This window comes from Hemitrygon akajei, chromosome 19, assembly GCF_048418815.1.
Source record: "Hemitrygon akajei chromosome 19, sHemAka1.3, whole genome shotgun sequence".
NCBI classification, from domain to species: domain Eukaryota; kingdom Metazoa; phylum Chordata; class Chondrichthyes; order Myliobatiformes; family Dasyatidae; genus Hemitrygon; species Hemitrygon akajei.
Window position 1 is genome coordinate 50255412 of NC_133142.1, and position 21415 is coordinate 50276826.

General features: G+C 41.2%; 1 protein-coding gene across 2 annotated transcripts in view; it reads left to right on the top strand.

Moving 5' to 3' along the window:
- The window catches only part of rad18 (RAD18 E3 ubiquitin protein ligase), a 238750-nt gene that overhangs the window by 24809 nt on the left and 192526 nt on the right, over positions 1 to 21415 (top strand). For both annotated transcript variants that reach the window (XM_073072485.1, XM_073072486.1), the window contains exon 5: positions 17410 to 17732. In XM_073072485.1, coding sequence (XP_072928586.1) covers positions 17410 to 17732 — 323 coding nt within the window. The remainder of the gene's footprint in view (positions 1 to 17409; positions 17733 to 21415) is intronic.

The following is a 21415-nucleotide window of genomic DNA, read 5'->3' on the forward strand; positions in this document are numbered from 1 at the left end:
CAGCCAGTTAGGATGGTGAAATTAGGAGAATGTTCTAGAGAAAGCTGGGTGAAGAGGCTTTGTGACGGACAAGGGGTGGGTTGAGATCTTATTCGGCGGGAAATGGAGAGAAAAAGCTGAGAGAACCGGCCATAGAATTCAATCCAACTGGAATGCATGATTCGATAGAGTCCAAGATAGGAAATTCTACCAGTGATCAGTGAATAGGAGTTGGCAATCTGAGTAAAATGGACACATCCAGCTTCTGGAAGATCTGAGCTCTTACCTTGTCCACATTTCATGGTTTTAATTATAATAGGCCCTTTTATTTTCTTTCTTCTTTAAAAACTATTTGAAACCTCAGCCTCTTTTCTTAAATCATCCATATGGATGCACTGTTTAGCTGTCACTGTATAAATAAAGAACTGAGTCAAAGAATACTGCAGTATAGAGATAGCCCCACCTTGATTGTGACATTGATCAAGTCCTATCTATACTCATCCCATTTACCAGCACCTGGTCTGTAGCTTTCCATTCCTTGCTAATTGGAGTACTGTTCTAAATACTGCTTAAATGTGAGAGTAGCAGCTTTGATTAGCTACTTGTTCGGTACATTTCAGATTTCCTTTGAATGAGAAAGTTCTTCATTCCATTGCCTCTAAACTCTTACTCCTTACCCTAAACCTATGCCCTCTTGTATAACACATTTTTGCTATAGAGAAAAGTTTCCTATCTGCTCATAAATTCAGTTAGGGCCCCCCCTTAACCTCATCTACTGAAAGGAAAGCAAACTCAGTCCTTCCAGTCTCTCCTTGTAACTAAAATGCTCATTGCAGGCAGCATCCTGACAGATCTCACCTGCAAGCTTTCCACTGCAATAATATCCTTTCTATAGAATGGCAACCAGAACTTTACGCAGTAATCAGCTGTAGTCTAACCGATGTTTTATTAAGTTGTATCACAACTTGAAATATTGTAGAATATTGGTAGTTCAGGTTGGCTATTTGGAAGTTTGGTTGATACCGAGCTTGGCAAAATGTTTGCAGATGTTTCGGCTCCAATCGATAAGCCATCACAGTACACGGTTGAGGGTGTTTTCTCCTCAGAATGATGGCTTGTACACACGGGGTCTGAATTGATAATTAGGTTGGCTGGTTCAATGTGCTGTTTACAGTTTGGCAGTAGAAGATTCTGATTGACTGTCTTCGAGGGAGGTCTGTTGAAAGTGTTTGCTTCATTGTCCAGATCACGAGATTACCAGCAATTCGTTGATTGTTAACATCATTGTTTCTCTTTTTTCTGTAAGGGTTCATATACCAGATCTATGTCTGTGCATTTGTTGATGGATCCTTCTATAGAAAACCATGCTTTGAGAGATTTTGGTTCTTATTTTGTTGTTCAGTTGATACGGTGTCCTCCTTCATCTTCATGACCTGATTCTAGCAGGAGTGGGTCATGCCATCTGCTTGCTAGCTGATGCTTGTATAGCCTGGTCAATATTTCTCTTCCTGTTTGACCAACGTAATACTTGTCACAGTCACTGCACCGGATTTTGTAGATAATATTTGTTCTATCAGTCACATTTTGTTGCGCTTTGAGTTTTGGTAAGTTCCTTTTCAAATTTGTAGTCAGTTTGTAAGAAACTGATGTTGCTGAAACAGTCTTGCTGTTGTTTCCGAGACGTTCTTTACGTACGGCAATGCAATTCATTTATTCATGTAGTTTGTATATTCGGGTTTCTGGCCTTGAAATACCTTCAGGTGAAGCTTCTTGGATATCTGTTCTGTGGAAAGGTCTTGAAGAGGTGCTTTTCTTCCAGTTTTGTGTCTCTGGTGTTGCAATGGGACTCCATCCTCTTGAATAAGGTCTTCACACAGTTTGTTACATTTTGGGTGATTGCTATTGAAGTTCAGAATTTGATCGGAGTGAGTTGCTTTTCTGTCGACTGATATCTGTAACTGACCAGTGGTAGTTCTCCTAATAAGAACATCCAAGAATGTGAGCTGACTTTCCTTTATAATTTCCATTGTGAACTTGTTGTCGTTAAAGACATTATTCAGCAGTTGATGTGTTTTTTGTACATGTTTTCCTTGATAATCTCAAAGGTGTGGTCCACATAGTACACCCGGAGTTTGGGTTTAATTTCTGATATAATTGCATTTTCTAGTTTCTACATTACAACTTCTGCATCTAGGCCAGAGACAAGAGCTCGCATTGGTGCACCTGTCATACGTTCGTAAATTACCGGTACTCTATCAAACTTGAAGTAGGTTGATAAGCACAGATCAGGAAGTTAACGTATGCCACCTTTTGTGAGTGTCCTGCTTATTGATTTTTCTCCATTCAGAAGTTCTGCAATTGCTCTTTGTAGAAATTTTAAATTGACAGACGTATACAGTGACTTGACATAGAAAGAAACCATTATCTCGTCATCCTCTATTCATATATTCTTGAGTTTCTTCAGGAATTTTTTTTGTGATGTTGATTGGTTATTGGGATGCAGTGACCAAATGTTTCAGCCGTCTCCACAATTCCTATGCTAAGTTGTACGCATGTGTGCTGGGGAGTGACACAATTGGTTGTAGTGGTATGCCTCTGTGTGTTTAGGTAGTCTGTAGAACTGAGCAATGTTTGATTCATCGGCTTTCATTCTCCACTATTCTCTTTGTGATCTGTTGTATGTCTTGCAATTCTTCAAAGTTATGTTTGTGTTTCGTCAGTATCGTTGCTGGATCACTGTCTAGGCAATGATAAGTCATTGTGCTATTTAGTAGTTGCTTAGCCTTGGTGATGTAGTCTGCCTTGTTGTATATGACAGTCATGCATCCTTTGCCAGCAGATAGTACGTATTTTTATCTGTTTTCAGGCTGTTTAATGCCTCCTTTTCATATTCCGAGAGCATGATAAAGTGTCTTAGTTGTCTCACAACTTCCTTGCTCTTTTGTATGCCGTGGTTAATAAAGGTAAACCTCCTGTATGTTGTATTCACCATCTATCTACCTGTGCTACATGTTTTGAGTATTTTTGGATATACACTATAGTCCCTCTGTTCTTCAGTAGTTCCTTTGGTTTTACCATTCATTGTGTAAGTCATTAGTTCTGACAAGTTATATCATCAACTTGCCTTGGATCCCAAGGATTTTAACTTTTTGGACCAGTGTTTTAGATGGGAATATTGCCAAAGGGCATACTGAAATCCAAGTAGGCTATACCAACCACACTGCTCTCATCAATACGTTTGTTACCTCTTTGAAAAGTAAAGTCAGGTCATATAGGATCTCCCACTGACAACTGAGATTAGTTTGTTTTTGTAGTCCTTTCCCAAGCCTGCAGTGTTGAGACCAATTATATCTGCCATTGTGACATTTTTGCTGATTCATACAAACACTGCTAAGAATTTGACCTTTTCGCTTGAATGGTTACAGCAAGAAAAATTGAATTAATCTCCAGACAATACATTTGTCATGATTGAACTCGTAAAGTCACAATGAATAAATGTGATTAAGGTGGGTACATGGAAAATAATAGCACATTACAGGCCCTTAGGCCCATAATGTTGTGCTGACTTTTTTAAACCTATTCTAAGATCAATCTAATTCTCGTGTCCCTGCAGAGACCCTGCAATGCACTGCAAAGGCCCCAACCCCTCCCCGCCTTCTGAGCCCCCTCCCCGCTCCGAACCTCCTCCCCTTATAAGGCCTGACCTGCCCATCAGAAAGCCATGCTGACTATCCTGAATCAGACTATACTTCTCCAAATGCTTGTAATTCCTGTCTCTAAGAATTCTCTCCAATAGTTTGTCCACCACTGACTTGAGATCCCTTGGTTTATCATTCCCAGGGTTATCCCTGTTACCTTTCTTGAACGAAGGAAGAACATCTGCCACCTTCCAATCATCTGGTTGTACACCTGTGGCCAATGAGTACATGAAGATCATTGTGAAAGGCAGTCTCTTTCCTTGCTTCCTGTAATAACCTGGGAATGTCCCATCTGGTCCTAGGGAGTTATCTATCCTCGTGTTTTTCAGAAGTTCAGCACATCCTCTTTCTTAATGTCAACTTGTTTTACATATCACCCTGTTTTACGCTGACCTCACATTTGTCAAAATCTCTCTCATTGGTAAATGCTGAAGCAATGTATTAAGGATCTCCCCTACCTCTTCTGACTCTAAGTTTCTGCTCTCACCCCTAATTGGTCCAACCTTCACTCTAGTCATCCTCCTGTTCTTCATGTACATGTAGAACATCTTTGGGCTTTTCCTTTTCCTTTTCACGTTTTCTTCTAGTTCTCAGAAGTTCATTCATAAACTCCTCCCTGACTACTTTGTACCTCTCTAGAGCCCTGTCTGATCCTTGCTTCCTAAACCTTAAGTATACTACTTTCTTTCTCTTGACCAGATGTTCTACATCTCCTGTCAACCATAGTTCCTTCACCCTGCCATCCTTTCCCTGTCTCAATGGGTTAAACCTATCCAGAACCCCATGCAGGTGCTTCCTAAACAACCTCCAAGTTGCCATTGTACATTTTCCTGAAATTATGCTCCTGTTCCTGCCTAATAGCATCTTAATTCATCCTCCCCCAATTAAGTATTTCCCATACTGTCTGCTTTCTCTGTCCAAGGCTACGGTAAAGGTTAGTGAGTTGTGGCCACTGTCTCCGAAATGCTCATCCATCGAGAGATCTGTTGCCACACTAGTTTCATTGCCTAGTACCAGATCCAGTATAGCCTTCTCTCTAGTTGGCCCATTTCCATACTGTGTCAGGTGTCCTTGGACACTCGAACAATTTCTGCCCAATGTAAACTTTTTGCACTAAGGAGGTGCAAATCGATATTAGTGAACTTGAAGTTGCCCATGACAACAACCCTGTTATTTTTTTCACCTTTCCAAAATCTGCCTCCTCAGTGTCTATGTATCTATTAGGGGTAGGGGATGTGTAGGATACTCCCAATAGAGTGATGTTCACTTCCTGTTTCTGACTTCTACCTGCACTGCCTTAGTTCTACAACATCCCCCTTTCTCTAGTTGTCATGCTATTCCTGATTAGCAATGTCACTCTCCACCACTATTACATTCCTCCCTGAGTCTTTTGAAATATCAAAACCCCAGAACAACTGGCAGCCGTTCCTTTTCTTTTGACAGTCAAGTTTATGTAATTGCCAAAATATTGTGGTTCCATGTACCGTTCTATGCTCTAAGTTAATCACCCTTGTTCCTGATTCTTTCATTAAAATAGATGCATTTGAACCCATCTTTCTGACAGCAATTATGCCCTATCCTATCCTTTTTCACGATTTCTCTATACATTGTACATACCTTTATACAAACTGCCCCATCCTCTGACCTATCACTCTGGTTTCCATCTCCTTGCTTATCTAGTTTAAACCTTCCCCAACAGCTTCAGTAAGCCTGCCTGTAAGAATAATAGTTCCCCCTTAAGTTCAGGTGTAACTTGTCCCTTTTGTACAGGTTATACTTCCCCAGAAGAGATCCCAATGATCCACAGATCTGAAATCCTGCCCCCTGCACCAATTCTACAGCCACACATTCAATTGATACTATTCTTATCCTCACTGGTGCATGGCACAGATAGCAATCCAGCACTACTACACTTGAGGTCGTGCTTTTCAGCTTCCTACCTACTCCCAATATTCTTGTCTTAAGGGCCTCATTCCTTTTCCTATCTATGGCATTGGTACCAATATGTACAATGTCTTCAAGCTTATCACCCTCCTCCTTAAGGATCTCATTTGAGATATCCCTTACCCTAGCATCTAGCAGGCAACGTATCATCCAAGAGTCACTTTCACATTCACAAAATCTGTCTGTTCCCCTAACTATTGAATTCCCTATCACCACCATTCTCTTCTCGCAGCTGAAGAAGCCTGTTTCCTTCATTTAGGTTAAATAGGACAAGCAATTAGTCACTGAATAAATATTGTGGATAAATCAAAGTAGCTGAACGTGAATAATTGAGCTTAGATGGGAAGACTTGAAAAAATTTGGGGTGGAATGTGAAAAGAAAATGATGGAGGTATTCCACAGTGCTATCTGACCTTATCAATGTTTTTAGTATTTTCTATTTTTTGTTTTTTATTTCTGGCATCCGGAGTTTTTTATTTTAAGAGTTAGGGGCAGAGTAGCAGAGCACTACAGTGTGTAGTCATATCTGTGTCTTCTAGTTTTGAAGAGTTTAGAGGTGAGAAGGTCTGACTGCAGGACTCCAAGCTGCATTATATATTAATTATCACAAAAGCTCATGGGATGCCAAAAAGCAAGTGGAAAAATCCACATCTTGTATGAATAAGCATTCGGTTATTTTCAATAAATCATCAAAGTCTATCTTTATAATCTTGTCTGTTAATGCTGCTGCACAGCATGAAGCTACATGAGACATTTTACAACTTAAAAGACTGTAGTTGAATGATCACTGAATTGGACTTGTGCAAAGTTTATCCCTGATATCAAAGACTTGTGTTCCAATGTATGATTCTCATGTGTTAACTATGTGTCAGTTTTTATAGAGGAACCAGTAATTGGGTGTTGCACATCACCTGCTTATATTCTATGTCAGAATATCTTGCAGGCAGAAGTGAAGTTCACACTAAAGTTGTGTCTGTATTTTACGACTAATTATATTTTCCTGCACTTATGAAGGTTGCATAACGTGATCCTGTTTGTGTTTTTATTTTTGTACTGCCCAATTGATTCAGTTTGTTTTACATTAATATCCTTGCAGTGAAAGTAAAAGAAAATAATCAGTAAGAACATGAGGGATGAGGATATCTGCATGGCCTGTATCCATGCTTGTAGCAGAAAGAAATTAAATAAAATACAGGTCGTCCCCAAGTTACAAACGTCCGACTTAGGAACAACTCGTACTTATGAACCGAGGAAGCAGAACGCCGTCTGCATTTTAAATCAGATCACGACATCGTCCACTATTTTAAGTCGGATCGCGATGCCGTCTGCCATTTTAAGTCATTGCCGTTGACACTGAGTGTGTAACTTTGTATTTGATTCACCCTGATCTCTCCCCCCCCCCCCCCCCCCAATTTTCGGTCAGCTGGTGGGGTAGTGAGATTAGTACAGGCTTGAGAACGGAGGTTCCCGAGTTTGATCCAGTGATAGACCGCTCTCGAGCCCCATCTCCAACCGTGCCGGGTTGATGTCGAGCTTGCAACTCGACCTCGTAAAATAAAAAACACTGCCACCTCCAGTTTAAATTCCCACGTGGAATATTGTGGAGGATCAAATATCCAAACCCAGCACAGCCCCCACTTGTCCCATTTTAACCTGCCTCAGTGCAGTGGACTTTAGGACTTGGGGAATTCAGTGCGGTGGTCCTTGGGACCCAGCGGAGCTCGGAACCCGCCGCCCGCAGTGTTTCTCTTCCATTGATGGGAAACGATCACAATTGAAAATAAAATGGAAGTAATAGTGTTTGGAAAGAGGTGAAACGTCATCAGTCATTGGAAAAGCGTTAGGCTACAGTCGGTCAATGATTGGGAACAATTTTAAAGGATAAAGTGAGAATAATGGAGTATGTGAAAGGCCCTGCCCCGATGAAAGCTTCAATTATTACTAAGCAACGCAGTGGTTTAATTATTGGAATACATACGTTTCTTAAGTGTTTTATATGCATAGAAAGGTAAAATATATACTACATATTAAGACAAACGTTTGACTAACTGACACTAAATAATACCAGATGTACTTGTTCTGACTTGTGTACAAATTCGACTTAAAGATGGACTCAGGAACGGAACCAGTTCGTAACCCGGGGATTGCCTGTAGTAATTTAGCTCTGATGGTGAATTTTGTTACTTCTGTTATGTTTGTGGTAATTTGCTCAAGGATCATTGGCTGCACTGTAGCACCTAAATAGATGTGATCCACATCTAAGCTACTTCTAATCAAGAAGTTGATCAGGATCATAGATGACTTCCCCTCACTTCAATTTTGTACATTTGGAGGCAGCTAAAGACAATTTGGAACTGCAGATTCTATTGTACATAGAGTAGAAGGTGCTTGAAGGGACAGTGACTGGCTAATTTTTTCCACATTTCACACAGGGCTTGTGTCTCATTCTTTAAAAGTCTGGTGAATTCGAGTTTTTTTTTGTTCTCCTTGTACAACCTATTGTGGTAGGAATAATCAAAATAGGACATGCATGGTAAATGGTAGGGCATTGAGGAATGCAGTAGAACAGAGTGATCTAGGAATAATGGTGCATAGTTCCCTGAAGGTGGAATCTCATGTGGATAGGGTGGTGAAGAAAGCTTTTGGTATGCTGGCCTTTATAAATCAGAGCATTGAGTATAGGAGTTGGGATGTAATGTTAAAATTGTACAAGGCATTGGTGAGGCCAAATTTGGAGTATTGTGTACAGTTCTGGTCACTGAATTATAGGATAGATGTCAACAAAATAGAGTACAGAGGAGATTTACTAGAATGTTATCTGGGTTTCAGCACCTAAGTTACAGAGAAAGGTTGAACAAGCTAGGTTTTTATTCTTTGGAGCATAGTTTGAGGGGGGACTTGATGGAGGTATTTAAAATTATAGATAGAGTTGATGTGGATAGGCTTTTTCCATTGAGAGTAGGGGAGATTCAAACAAGAGGACATGAGTTGAGAGTTAAGGGGCAAAAGTTTAGGAGTAACACGAGGGGAAACTTCTTTACTCAGAGAGTGGTAGCTGTGTGGAACGAGCTTCCACTAGAAGTGGTAGACGCAGGTTCAATTTTGTCATTTAAAAAAAAAATTGGATAGGTTTATGGACAGGAAAGGAATGGAGGGTTATAGGCTGAGTGCAGGTAGGTGGGACTAGGTGAGAGTAAGCATTCGGCACGGACTAGAAGGACCGAGATGGCCTGTTTCCGTGCTGTAATTGTTATATGGTTATATATATAGTTACCTGGGATCTGTACTGCATTGATTCTTATTTAGGTATGTGGATCAAGACGGCACATGGTAATCCAAGTGAAGTCACCTCAGAAAAAATATTAAGTGCACGTTGATTATCAGATAGCCAGATAAATATCCATTTTCAGAGGGCCTTTTGCACTAGACATACACAAGACTTAAAACAAAGGAATGCTAATTTTTGGAAGAATCCCATCTGTTAAATAACCTTACTCCAAGTTCCAATAGTATACTGACTTGCTTGGTCATTGCGTGACAAACATATTTTCACCTACTTAGGACCTATCACTATAGTATGTGTGTTTTGAGTGTTCATGAATTCTTGGCAAAGATATTTCAATATTATTAAGAACACCTGACCCAGTTGTGGAAAAATAAACCTGAACTCCTTTATGTCTTTATGTTCACCTAACTTAATGTGTGTTTTTCTCCATTTTTCTCACCATCATAGCCACTAATCCATGGTGTTGTTTCTATTTATCACTCACTGTTACCCAAGATATGGTTATATTCCCAGTAATAAGCTTCTGCTTCTTATCCATCAGAGGATTGTTTGTGTGTAAACTGAATCCAGAAATACTGGTAACACACACAAAATGCTGGAGGAACTTAGCAAGCCAGGCAGCATTTTGTGTGTGTGGCTGAGATTTTCAGCATCTGCAGACTTTCTCTTGACAGTAAATTCAGTAGAGTATTCACCTGCAGGAACCTATTAGCTAAGAATAGGCTCTGCCAAAACTGCTTTATGGTTATGGTGGATTTGCAAGTTTGAACTTTATTTGCTATTTCTTAACTTTGAGATCTGAGGGCAATTACTATGCCTAGTTAAGATCAGCTAATTCATCTCAGACTGGCAATTAGCCCTGGCCATTCATCAGTATATTGTTGTGTCAGATATTAAAGCTTTTTTTGTTCCCTACTGAAACTAACTGCAAGTTACAATTCTGACACTCTTCTGTCCTTTCATCATAGAACAGCTGTTGTTCCTTTTGTACACGTCTAGAAATTCCATCTGTCTGTTTTGTGGCTGGCCAAGCTGCAGTCTTTTTCTCGTTGAGTTGTTTTGTTCCACTTTGGATGTTATTCTTTGAAATTAAGTGATAATTGTTCATGTAATCCCAGATAAGCTATCTGATTTGCAGAGGATGTCACAGTTCAACATATCAGCTGGTATCTCCACTCTATTGTTAGATAACTTGAAACAAATCAGGACTTTCTAATAAATCTCAGAAATCTTGCTACTCTCTTATTTAACTCCCGAATCCTATGGTGAACAAATTACAGGGAGAGCATCTGGAACCCCTATGGAGTGAAAATTGATTTATTCTCCGGTTGAGATAGAGTAATCCTATTATTATCAATTATCCTAGACAAAATGGCTTTCCATTTCCCGCAGTTGATAAAACAGATACTTTGGCTGATTAATATTTCCATATCAGGGCATTGAGGTGGATAACACCTGTGATCTTCACTTGCTTTTGTTATTAGATATGTAAGGATGATATTTTTATTCTCCTTTTTGTGTTGGTGGCCAAGTAAATTTAAAACATGCCTGAATGCCATGACTCAATGAGGATGGTGATGACGTCACTCCTGTAAGTGAACCAGCCCCACCTCCGGGGTTTAGAGAATGACTTTAGAAAGCAAATATGAACTATTGAACCCAAGGGACAAGTGAGCTGAGGTGTTTTAGTGAACTGGATCCAAAGTGGTCTGATGATAGGAGGCAGGGTGTAGTTGATGGATGTATCTGTAACAAGAGGTGTACCACAGGGATAGCTGCTTATATGGGACCTTGATTTAAAAAAAAAATATTTTAATTGATTTGGTTGGGGATGTAGATGGTATGATTAATAAGTTTCCTGCAGCATGAAAATTGGTGGAGTTGTAAATAATGAAGAGGATTGTCTGGGATACAGTGGGACATGGGTCTACTGGAAAGTTGTCAGAATGGTGCTGGATGGAATTTCGTTCAGTCAGGTATAAGGTAGAGAGGTTTGGGAAGTTTTATTCTGGTAGGGCATACACTCAGTGGCCACATTATTAGGTACACTTGCCCACCTGCTTTTTAATGCAAAGATCTAATCAGCCAATTATGTGGCAGCGTTCAGTGCATAAAAGCATGCAGGCATGGTCTAAACAACACTTGAACTTCTTGACCAAAACAGCAGAATGCGGGAAGAAACATGATCTAAGTGACTTTAACAGTGCTATGATTGATGGTTCTGGATGGGGTGGTTTGAGTAAACCATATTTAACCATATAAACCATATACCAATTACAGCATGGAAACAGGCCATCTCAGCCCTTTTAGTCCGTGCCGAACGCTTACTCTCACCTAGTCCCAACTACCTGCACTCAGCCCATATCCCTCCATTCCTTTCCTGTCCAGATACTGTACCTATCCAATTTTTTTTAAATGACAAAATTGAACCTGCCTCTACCACTTCTACTGGAAGCTCGTTCCACATAGCTACCACTCTCTGAGTAAAGAAGTTTCTCCTTGTGTTACCCCTAAACTTTTGCCCCCTAACTCTCAACTCATGTCCTCTTATTTGAATCTCCCCTACTCTCAATGGAAAAAGCCTATCCATATCAACTCTATCTATAATTTTAAATACCTCTATCAAGTCCCCCTCAACCTTACTTGTTCAACCTTTCTCTGTAACTTAGGTGCTGAAACCCAGGTAACATTCTAGTAAATCTCCTCTGTACTCTCTCTATTTTGTTGACATCTTTTCTATAATTTGGTGACCAGAACTGTAACAGTACTCCAAATTTGGCCTCACCAATGCCTTGTACAATTTTAGAGTATCTCAGAGATTGCTGATATACTGAGATTTTTATGCACAACAGTCTCTAGGAGTTACAGAGAATGGTGTAAAAAGAAAAAAAAAACAACAAAAAAATCCATTGAGCAGCAGTTCTGTGGGTGAAAATGCTTTATTAATGAGAGACAGACAGACATACTTTATTGATCCCGACGGAAAATGGGTTTTGTTACAGTCGCACCAACCAAGAATAGTGAAGAAATACAGCAATATAAAACCATAAATAAATAATAATAAGTAAATTATTCCCAGTGGAAATAAGTCCAGGACCAGCCTATTGGCTCAGGGTGTCTGACACTCCGAGGGAGGAGTTGTAAAGTTTGATGGCTACAGGCAGGAATGACTTCCTATGACGTTCAGTGTTGCATCTGGGTGGAATGAGTCTCTGGCTGAATGTACTCCTGTGCGTAACCAGTACATTATGGAGTGGATGGGAGACATTGTCCAAGATGGCATGCAACTTGGACAGCATCCTCTTTTCAGACACCACCGTCAGAGAGTCCAGTTCCACCCCCACAACATCACTGGCCTTACGAATGAGTTTGTTGATTCTGTTGGTGTCTGCTACCCTCAGCCTGCTGCTCCAGCACACAACAGCAAACATGATAGCACTGGCCACCACAGGAGAGGTCACAGGAGATTGGCCAGACTGGTTTAAGCTGACAGGAAGGCAAAAATAACTCAAATAACCACATATTACAGCAGTGGTGTGCAGAAGAGCATCTCTGAATGCACAGCACATTGAACAATGAAATTGATGGGCTACCTCAACAGAAGACCACTTTATTAGCACAGGAGGTACAAAGGGAAATAGAAAAGGCATGTCAAAAGAGCAATGTTATGATGGTCATGGGGGAATTTCAATTTGTAGGTAGATTGGGAAAATTAGTTTGATGCTGGATCCTGAGAGAGAACTTGTAGAATATCTAAAAACGAGAAAATTTGCAGATGCTGGAAATCCAAGCAACACACACAAAATGCTGCGGAACTCACAGTCGACGCTTCGGGCTGAGCGCCTTTGGCAGGACTACAGAAGAAAAGATGAGTAGATATAAAAGATGGGGGAAGGGGAGAGAGAAACTCAAGGTGATAGTTGAAACCGGGAAAGGGAAGGATGAAGTTGAGAGCTGGGAAGTTGATTGGTGAAAGAGGTACAGGGCTGGAGAAAGAGGGGTCTGATAGGCGAGGACAAGGTCATAGAAGAAAGAAGATAAAATAAATAAATATTTAAAGCAAAGGAAAAATAAATCAGCAGTTGAACTGTGAACCGACAAACAGGGAGGCCTTCACTAAAGACTTCGAACCTCCAAAACAAGTTAGAGTTAGTTGTAGAACTCTGTAGGTAAAGTTATACAAGAATAAAAATAGGTTACACACACACCAAATCCCGGGAGAGATTGTCAACAGCCCTTAAAGTTTCAATGAATAATGTCTGAGTGATTCAAGTGAATTCCGAGTCCAGAGAAAGTAATTTTACTACGAGGAGTACTTATCCACCATTTTAGGAGGTCGGATCAGATTCCGAAGATGACTGGATAGCCGGAAGACTTGCCACAAACGCTTCAGCTTCCTTTGCTGATTTGAACCACTTGAATTCCCCGGTATTAAGCTTGATTCGTAGATCAGCAGGATTATGAAGGGAAGGTTTGAAACCACGATCAAAAAGCACTTTCATTACGCCTTTAAACTCAGCGTGCATCTTTAAGGTCTGGGGTGCAAAATCTTCCACAAAGCGAATGGTTGTATCCTGGTAAGAAAAAGAACCTCTGCGAAGTGCCTCCACAATCAGACTGTGTTTTACCTGGTATTGATGGAAACACAAGACTACTGGTCGCGGACGGGAGCCCAGAATTCCGGGGGGAACGTAAACTCTGTGTGCCCGTTCGAGCTTGGGCGGCTTCGGAAGCAAATCTTTCCCAAATAACTCACAGAGAAACTCGGCGAAAAACTTCACGGTTGATCCCTTTTCAGTCGCCTCTGGTAGTCCCAGAATTCTGAGGTTGCAGCATCTGCTGCGATTTTCGAGATCCACCATTTTGGAAAGAAGTTTATTAGATTTTTCCTCTAAGCTGGAACAGAGAGTCTCCAGGTATCGAACACGACTTTCTAAATCTTCAGAAGTCGAATCGATGAGAGATAAGTGTTCAGCATGTTTGTCCACTTTATCGTTGATCCGATCCAGTTTGTCTTCTAACTGTTTGAAAGCGGTTTTAAATTCCTTTAAGATTTCATCTCGGAGCTTTCCCAGCGCAACCAGCGTCTCGTCCGACGCGGTCATAGCTTCTTTTCTCCCGGATTTAGAACTCTTGCTAGACATTGTAAGTTAGATATATTCACAGGCAAGTAAGAGATACCGAAATAATTCCTAACTAAGGTTTAAAAAAATGGAGACATTTAGTGCAAAGGTATCGACAGTAACGGAACAAAAGTTCGGAGCAGCTAAACAATCGCCATCTTACCGGAAGTCCGTCATAGAAGAAAGGAAAGGGAGGAAGAACACCAGAGGGAGGTGATGGGCAGGCAAGGAGATGAGGTGAGACAGGGAAAAGGGATGGGGAATGGTGAATGGGGGAGGCATTACCAGATGTTCATGCCATCAGGTTGGAGGCTACCCAGAAGAAATATAAGGTGGTGTTCCTCCAACCTGAGTGTGACCCCATATTGACAGCAGAGTAGGCCACGGATTGACATATCGAAATGGGAAGTGGAATTAACATGGATGGTCATTGGGAGATCCCACTGCTTCTGGTGGACAGAAACTAAGTGCTCAGCGAACAGTCTCCCTATCTACGTCAGGTCTCACTGATGTACAGGAGGCCACATGTGAGCACCGGACACAGTATACCGGACCCCAACAGACTCACAGGTGAAGTGTCTCCTCACCTGGAGGGACTGTTTGGGGGCCTTGAATGGTAGTGAGGGAGGAGGTGTAGGGACAGGTGTAGTACTTGTGTGTGTTGCTTAGAATACCTTCAAGATGGCTTTTTAGAACAGCTTGTTGTTGAGCCCGCTCAGGGATTAGCTATTCTGGATTGGGTGATGTGTAATGAACTGGATTTTATTTGAAAGCTTAGGATAAAGGAACCCTTAGACAGTGATCATGATACAATAAAACTCACCCTGCAGTTCGAGTGGGACAATCTACAGTCAGATGTATTAGTACTGTGGTTGAGTAAAGGCAGCTAGAGGAGCACAAGAGAGGAGCTGGCCAAAGTTGATTGGAAGAGGGTACTAGCAGGAATGACAGTAGAGCAGCAATGGGAACAAATCAGAAGGCACAGGATAGATACATCTCAAAGAAGTACAAATATTGTAAAGGCAGGATAACGTAGCCACGGCTGACAAGGGAAGTCAAAACCAAAAGAGGCTAAAGAGACGGCATGAGCAAAATTTAGTAGGAAGGTAGAGGATTGGGAAGTTTTTAAAAACCTATTGAAGGCAGCTAAAAAAGCCATAAGGAGGGGAATAATGAAACATGAAGATAAGCAAGCTGACAATGTCAAAGAGGATACCAGTTGTTTTTTTTTTTAGATATATTAAGAGTAAAACAGAGATGAGAGTAGGTATTGGATTGCTGGAAAATGACATTGGAGGATAAGTAATGGGTGACAAGGAAATGGTAGCTGAACTGAATAAGTATTTCTGTGGAAGCCAGTAGCTGTATGCCAGAAATTTAAGTGTGTCAGGGGGCAGAAGTGAGTGCAGTTGCTATGATGACCCTGTGATTTTAGTCTCTGAGGCTGACGTGAGAGTATCCTACAGAAGGGTGAACTCACGGAACACATCCAGCCTATAAAGGGTACCTGGCCGAGTATTCAGACCTGTGCTGATTATCTGGTTGGAGTGTTCAGCAATATCTTTAAGCACTCACTTTGGTAGTCCGAGTTACCCACCTGCTTCAAGCAGGCTTTGATTATACTGGTGCCTAAGAAGAACGTGGCAACCAGCTTCAATAACTATCATCCAATAGCACTTGCATCCTCAGTATGTATCCACCCCTCCTTGAGACGTGATGTTTATGCACTCCAATTTGCCTATTGTCACAGCAGGTCAACAGCAGATGCCATTTCATTGCCTCTTCACTCAATCCTGGAGTATCTGGACAGAGAAGATGATTACATAAGGGTGCTCTTTATTGTACTACAGTTCAGAATTCAACACTATCATCTGCTGAAAACTAATCAATAAGCTTCAAGTCCTAGGCCTCGATACTTCCTTGTGCAAAAGATCCTCAATTTCCTCACTCACAGATCCTGGTTGGGATTGGCAATAACATCTCCTCCATGATCTCTCTCAGCATAGATGTACCACAAGACTGTGCTTAGCCATCTGCTCTACTCGTTTTACACCTATAACGGTGTGACTAAGCACAGCTCCAATATCATATTTTAATTTGCTGATAATACCATGTAATTGGCCGAATTAAGGATGGTGATGAATCAACGTATAGGAGAGAGACTGAAAATCTGGCAGAGTGGTGCCACAACAACAACTTCGCACTCAATGTCAATAAGACCAAGGAGCCTATTATTGACTTCAAGAAGAAGGAATTATAGAGATCTGTGAGCTAGTCCTCATCTGAGGATCAGAGGTGGAGAGGGTTAGAAACTTTAATTTCCTCAGTGTTATCATTTCAGAGAATCTGTCCTGGGTCTGCAGGTAAGTGCCATTATAAAGAAATGCTGACAAGAAAGCATGTCAGCACCTCTGCTTTCTCAGTAGTTTGTGAGCATTTGGCATGTCCTGTAAAACTTTGCTAAACTTCTATAGATGTGTGGTGGAGAGTATATTGACTGGATCAGTCATGGCCTGGTAGGGAAACAGCAACGCTCTTGTATGGAAAAGCCTCCAAAAAGTAGTGAATATGGCTCAATCTAGTACAGATAAAGCCCTCCCCACCATTGAGCACATCTATGTGGAGTGTTGTCGCGGGAAAGCAGCATTCATCATCAAGACCCCCCCCCCCCCCCAGCGAACCAGGCCATGCTCTCTTCTCCTCGCTACCATCGGGAAGAGCTCCAGCACCTGCACCACCACCAGCTTCAGGAACAGTTATTACCTCTCGAACCAGTGGAGATAACTTCACTCACCCATCACTGAACTGGGGTCAATTTCAAGAATATGGATAATAGTCCTTAATTGATTCTGTTGTGTTTCTTGTATTTACTGTGATTGTCCACAAGAAAATGAATCTCAGGGAGTGCCTGGTGACATATATGTACATCGATAATCAATTTCTACATTGTAATGATTTCATATCGGAATGAGATTGATTTCATTAGGGATTTTGAGTGTTCCTGCACTGTGATACAAAACTCTATGAATTTAAGATAATTCCAGTTTTTACTGATGAGTAGAATTTCACATAAATTTAAATTTATAGATGTAAGGAAATCTACTTAGTTTAGTGGTAAATGCTTAGAACCACCTACTTTATAAAATAAGAAGGAATCAAGCATTGTGATTTTTCAAAATATAATTGGGCAACTTGATACTATAATAGTGTTGAAGTAATGGATAAATAAATGTTAAAACAAATCAATACCTTTTGTTGCAAACATTTATTGATTATGATGTTAGCCAAGATTAGACTTGAGGCCTTAACAATGGAAAGGCAAAGTGTGTCACTTGAGTTAGTTCAGTACAGACATTAATCGTTCATTTTCTTTCCACAGAGACTTGCTGTCCAAGTATGATTTGCAATCCCCTCCAGTCTTGCCTCGGGCAGCTCAAGCAGTGGATATATCCAAAAAGAATCAATCATCTGGTGGTAAAGTTCGTACCAAGATGAAGAAGGAGATGAAATACATGGATAGATTTCTGTCTCGGAGCCATTCCTCTGTAAGGCAATCAGGAATACAATCCACAGAGGAGCAGTGTGGAGAAGAACAAAATGACACCTGCACACAATCAATTACTGAGAATTGCTTGGCAGAGCTGGCTCAAAAGGATAATGATGCCGAACCCTCGACTTCTGAGCCAAAGGAAATAGTGAAAGGTTGCTGTTAAAAAATATATGACTATAAATAAGTGTTATGTGAACTAATGCAAGTGTTCAGTTGGCATTAACTCCTCTGGCAGTAAATAGACATATTTCTACAGCTGCTTAAAATAATGATTGAAGATTTCAGTTTAAGTAGAAAACCTAGGGAATTTGGCATTAATTTCCCATAGAGAAGAGGTTGAGGAATATTTAAAAGAGATGTTCATTGTAAGTTAAATATTTTAAGATTGTGAGACCATAAGTAATAGGATCAAGAGTAGATCATTCAGTTATTTGAGCTTGCTCTGCCGTTCTCTCTTCCCCATAATCATTTATTCCCTTGCAGATTGAACAGTTATATCTTTCTCACCTTTAAGTATACACAAGGAATTGGCCCTAGCAGTTCTGTTGAAAAGATTCTCAACCTCATGCAAGAAGGAATTCTTTCTCATCTTAGTCTTAAAGAACACCACCTCATTTTGAGGGAGCGAAGCGTAAGCCAAATGTATCAAAATCGCGATGGAATAAAGGGAGAGAGGAACTTGCCCGGGTGGATTGGAGGAGGATACTGGCAGGGATGATGGAGTGGAGGTGGCTGAAGTTTCTGGGAATAGTTCATGAGGCGCAGGATACATATGTCCCACAGAAGAAGTAGTTCTCAAATGGCAGGGTAGGGAGCCGTGGCAGACAAGGCAAGTTGAGGACTGCATAAAATCCAAGAAAAGGGCATATAAGATAGCAAAAGTGAGTGGGAAGTTGGATGATTGGGAAGCTTTTAAAATCCAACAAAAGCCATAAGAAAGGAAAAGATGAAATATGAGGGCAAACTAGCCAATAATATAAAGCAGGATACTATAAGTTTTATTCAGTTATATAAAGAGTAAAAGGGAGGTGAGAGTTGATATTGGACCACTGGAAAATGATGCTGATGAGGTATTAATGGGGCACAGAAATGGCAGATTAACTTAATGGGTACTTTGCAACTGTCTTCACTGTTGAAGTCACTAACAGTGTGCCAGAGGTCCGTGAGTGTCAGCAGCAGTGAGTGCCATTGTTATTACAAAGGAAAAAGAACTAGGCAAACTGAAAGGTCTTAAGATGGAGAAGTCACCTGGTTCAGGTGGACTACGTCTCAGAGTCCTGAGAGAGGTTGCTGAAGAGCTAAAGATGCATTGGTCATGATCTTTCAAGAATCACTTGATTCTGGCATGGTCCTGGACTTCAAATGTCACTCCACTCTTTAAGAAGGCAAAAGAAAGGAAATTATAGGCCAGTTTGGAGACTTAATGATGAAATAAGTTGAAGTCAGCATGGTTTCTGTAATGGGAAATCTTGCCTGACAAATCTGTTAGTGTTCTTCCAGGAGGTAACAAGCAGCGTGGACAAAGGAGAGACAGTGGATGTCATTTACTTGGATTTTCAGAAGGCATTTGATGTTGCTCAACAAAATAAAATCCTATGGCGTTACAGGAAAGATACTAGCACAATAGAGGAATGGCTGACAGGTTAGGAGGCAGCGAGTGGGAATAAAAGGGGCCTTTTCTGGTTGGCTGCCAGTGACTAGTGGTGCTCCTTAGGGGTCAGTATTGGGACTGCTACTTTTCACAATATTTGTCAATGATTTGGATAATGGAATTGATGGTTCTGTGGCAAAGTTTGTGGATGATACGAAGATGGGTGGAAGGGTAGGTAGAGCTGAGGAAGCAATGCTACTGCAGCAGGACTTAGACAAATTGGAAGAATGGGCAAAAAGGTGGCAGATGGAATACAGTGTTGGGAAATGTATGATAATGCATTTTGGTTAAAGGAACAACAGTGTAGACTGTTATCTAAATGGGGAGAAGGTTCAAACATCAGAGGTGTAAAGGGATAGGAGTCATCGTGCAAGGCTCCCAGAAGGTTAATTTACAGGTTGAGTCTGTGGTAAAAAAAAGGCAAATGCAATGTTAGTGTTTATTTCAAGAGGAATAGAATATAGAAGCAAGGAGATAATGCTGAGGCTTTATAAGACACTAGTCAGGCTGCATGTGGAGTATTACCAGCAGTTTTGGGCCCCATATCTCAGAAAGAATGTGTTGTCATTGGAGAGAGTCCAGAGTAGGTTCACAAGGATGATTCCAGGAATGAAAGGGTTAACATATGATGAGAGTTTGTCAGCTTTGGGTGTGTGCTCACTGGAATTTAACAGAATGTGGGGGTGGGGGGGGGGAATCTCATTGAAACCTACCGAATGTTGAAAGGACTAGATAGGGTGGATGCAGAGAGGATGTTTCCTATGGTGGGGGTATCCAGAACTAGAGGGCAGACTTAAAACTGAGGTGCAAACTTTTAGGATGGAGGTAAGGAGGATTTGTTTAGCCAGAGAACAGTGAACCTGTGGAATGCTGTGCCACAGTCTACGGTGGAGGCCGTGGGTACATTTAAGGTGGAAGTTGATAGTTTCCTGATTGGTTAGGACATCAAAGGATATGGCAAGAAAGTAGGTGTATGGGGTTGAGTGGGATCTGGGATCAGCCATGTTAAAATGGAGAAGCAGAATCAAAGGGCTGCATGGCCTAATTCTGTTCCCATGTCAATAGACAATAGGTGCAGAAGTAGACCATTCGGCCCTTCGAGCCTGCACTGCCATTCTGAGATCATGGCTGATCATCTACTATCAATACCTGGTTCCTGTCTTGTCCCCATAACCCTTGATTCCCCTATCCATAAGATACCTATCTAGCTCCTTCTTGAAAGCATCCAGAGAATTGGCTTCCACTGCCTTCTGAGGCAGTGCATTCCACACCCCCACAACTCTCTGGGAGAAGAAGTTTTTCCTTAACTCTGTCATAAATGACCTACCCCTTATTCTTAAACCATGCCCTCTGGTACTGGACTCTCCCAGCATCTGGAACATATTTGCTGCCTCTATCTTGTCCAATCCCTTAATAATCTTATATGTTGCAATCAGATCCCCTCTCAATCTCCTTAATTCCAGTGTGTACAAGCCCAGTCTCTCTAACCTCTCTGCATAAAACAGTCCAGACATCCCAGGAATTAACCTCGTGAATCTACGCTGCACTTCCTCTACAGCCAGGATGTCCTTCCTTAACCCTGGAGACCAAAACTGTACACAATACTCCAGGTGTGGTCTCATCAAGGCCCTGTACAAATGCAAAAGAATTTCCTTGCTCTTGTACTCAATTCCCTTTGTAATAAAGGCCAACATTCCATTAGCCTTCTTCACTGCCTGCTGTACTTGCTCATTCACCTTCAGTGACTGATGAACAAGGACTCCTAGATCTCTTTGTATTTCTCCCTTACCTAACTCTATACCGTTCAGATAATAATCTGCCTTCCTGTTCTTACTCCCAAAGTGGATAACCTCACACTTATTCACATTAAACATCATCTGCCAAGTATCTGCCCACTCACCCAGCCTATCCAAGTCTCCCTGAATTCTCCTAACATCCTCATCACATGTCACACTGCCACCCAGCTTAGTATCATCAGCAAACTTGCTGATGTTATTCTCAATGCCTTCATCTAAATCGTTGATGTAAATCGTAAACAGCTGTGGTCCCAATACTGAGCTCTGTGGCACCCCACTAGTCACCACCTGCCATTCCGAGAAACACCCATTCACCGCTACCCTTTGCTTTCTATCTACCAACCAGTTTTCTATCCATGTCAATATCTTCCCCCCAATGCCATGAGCT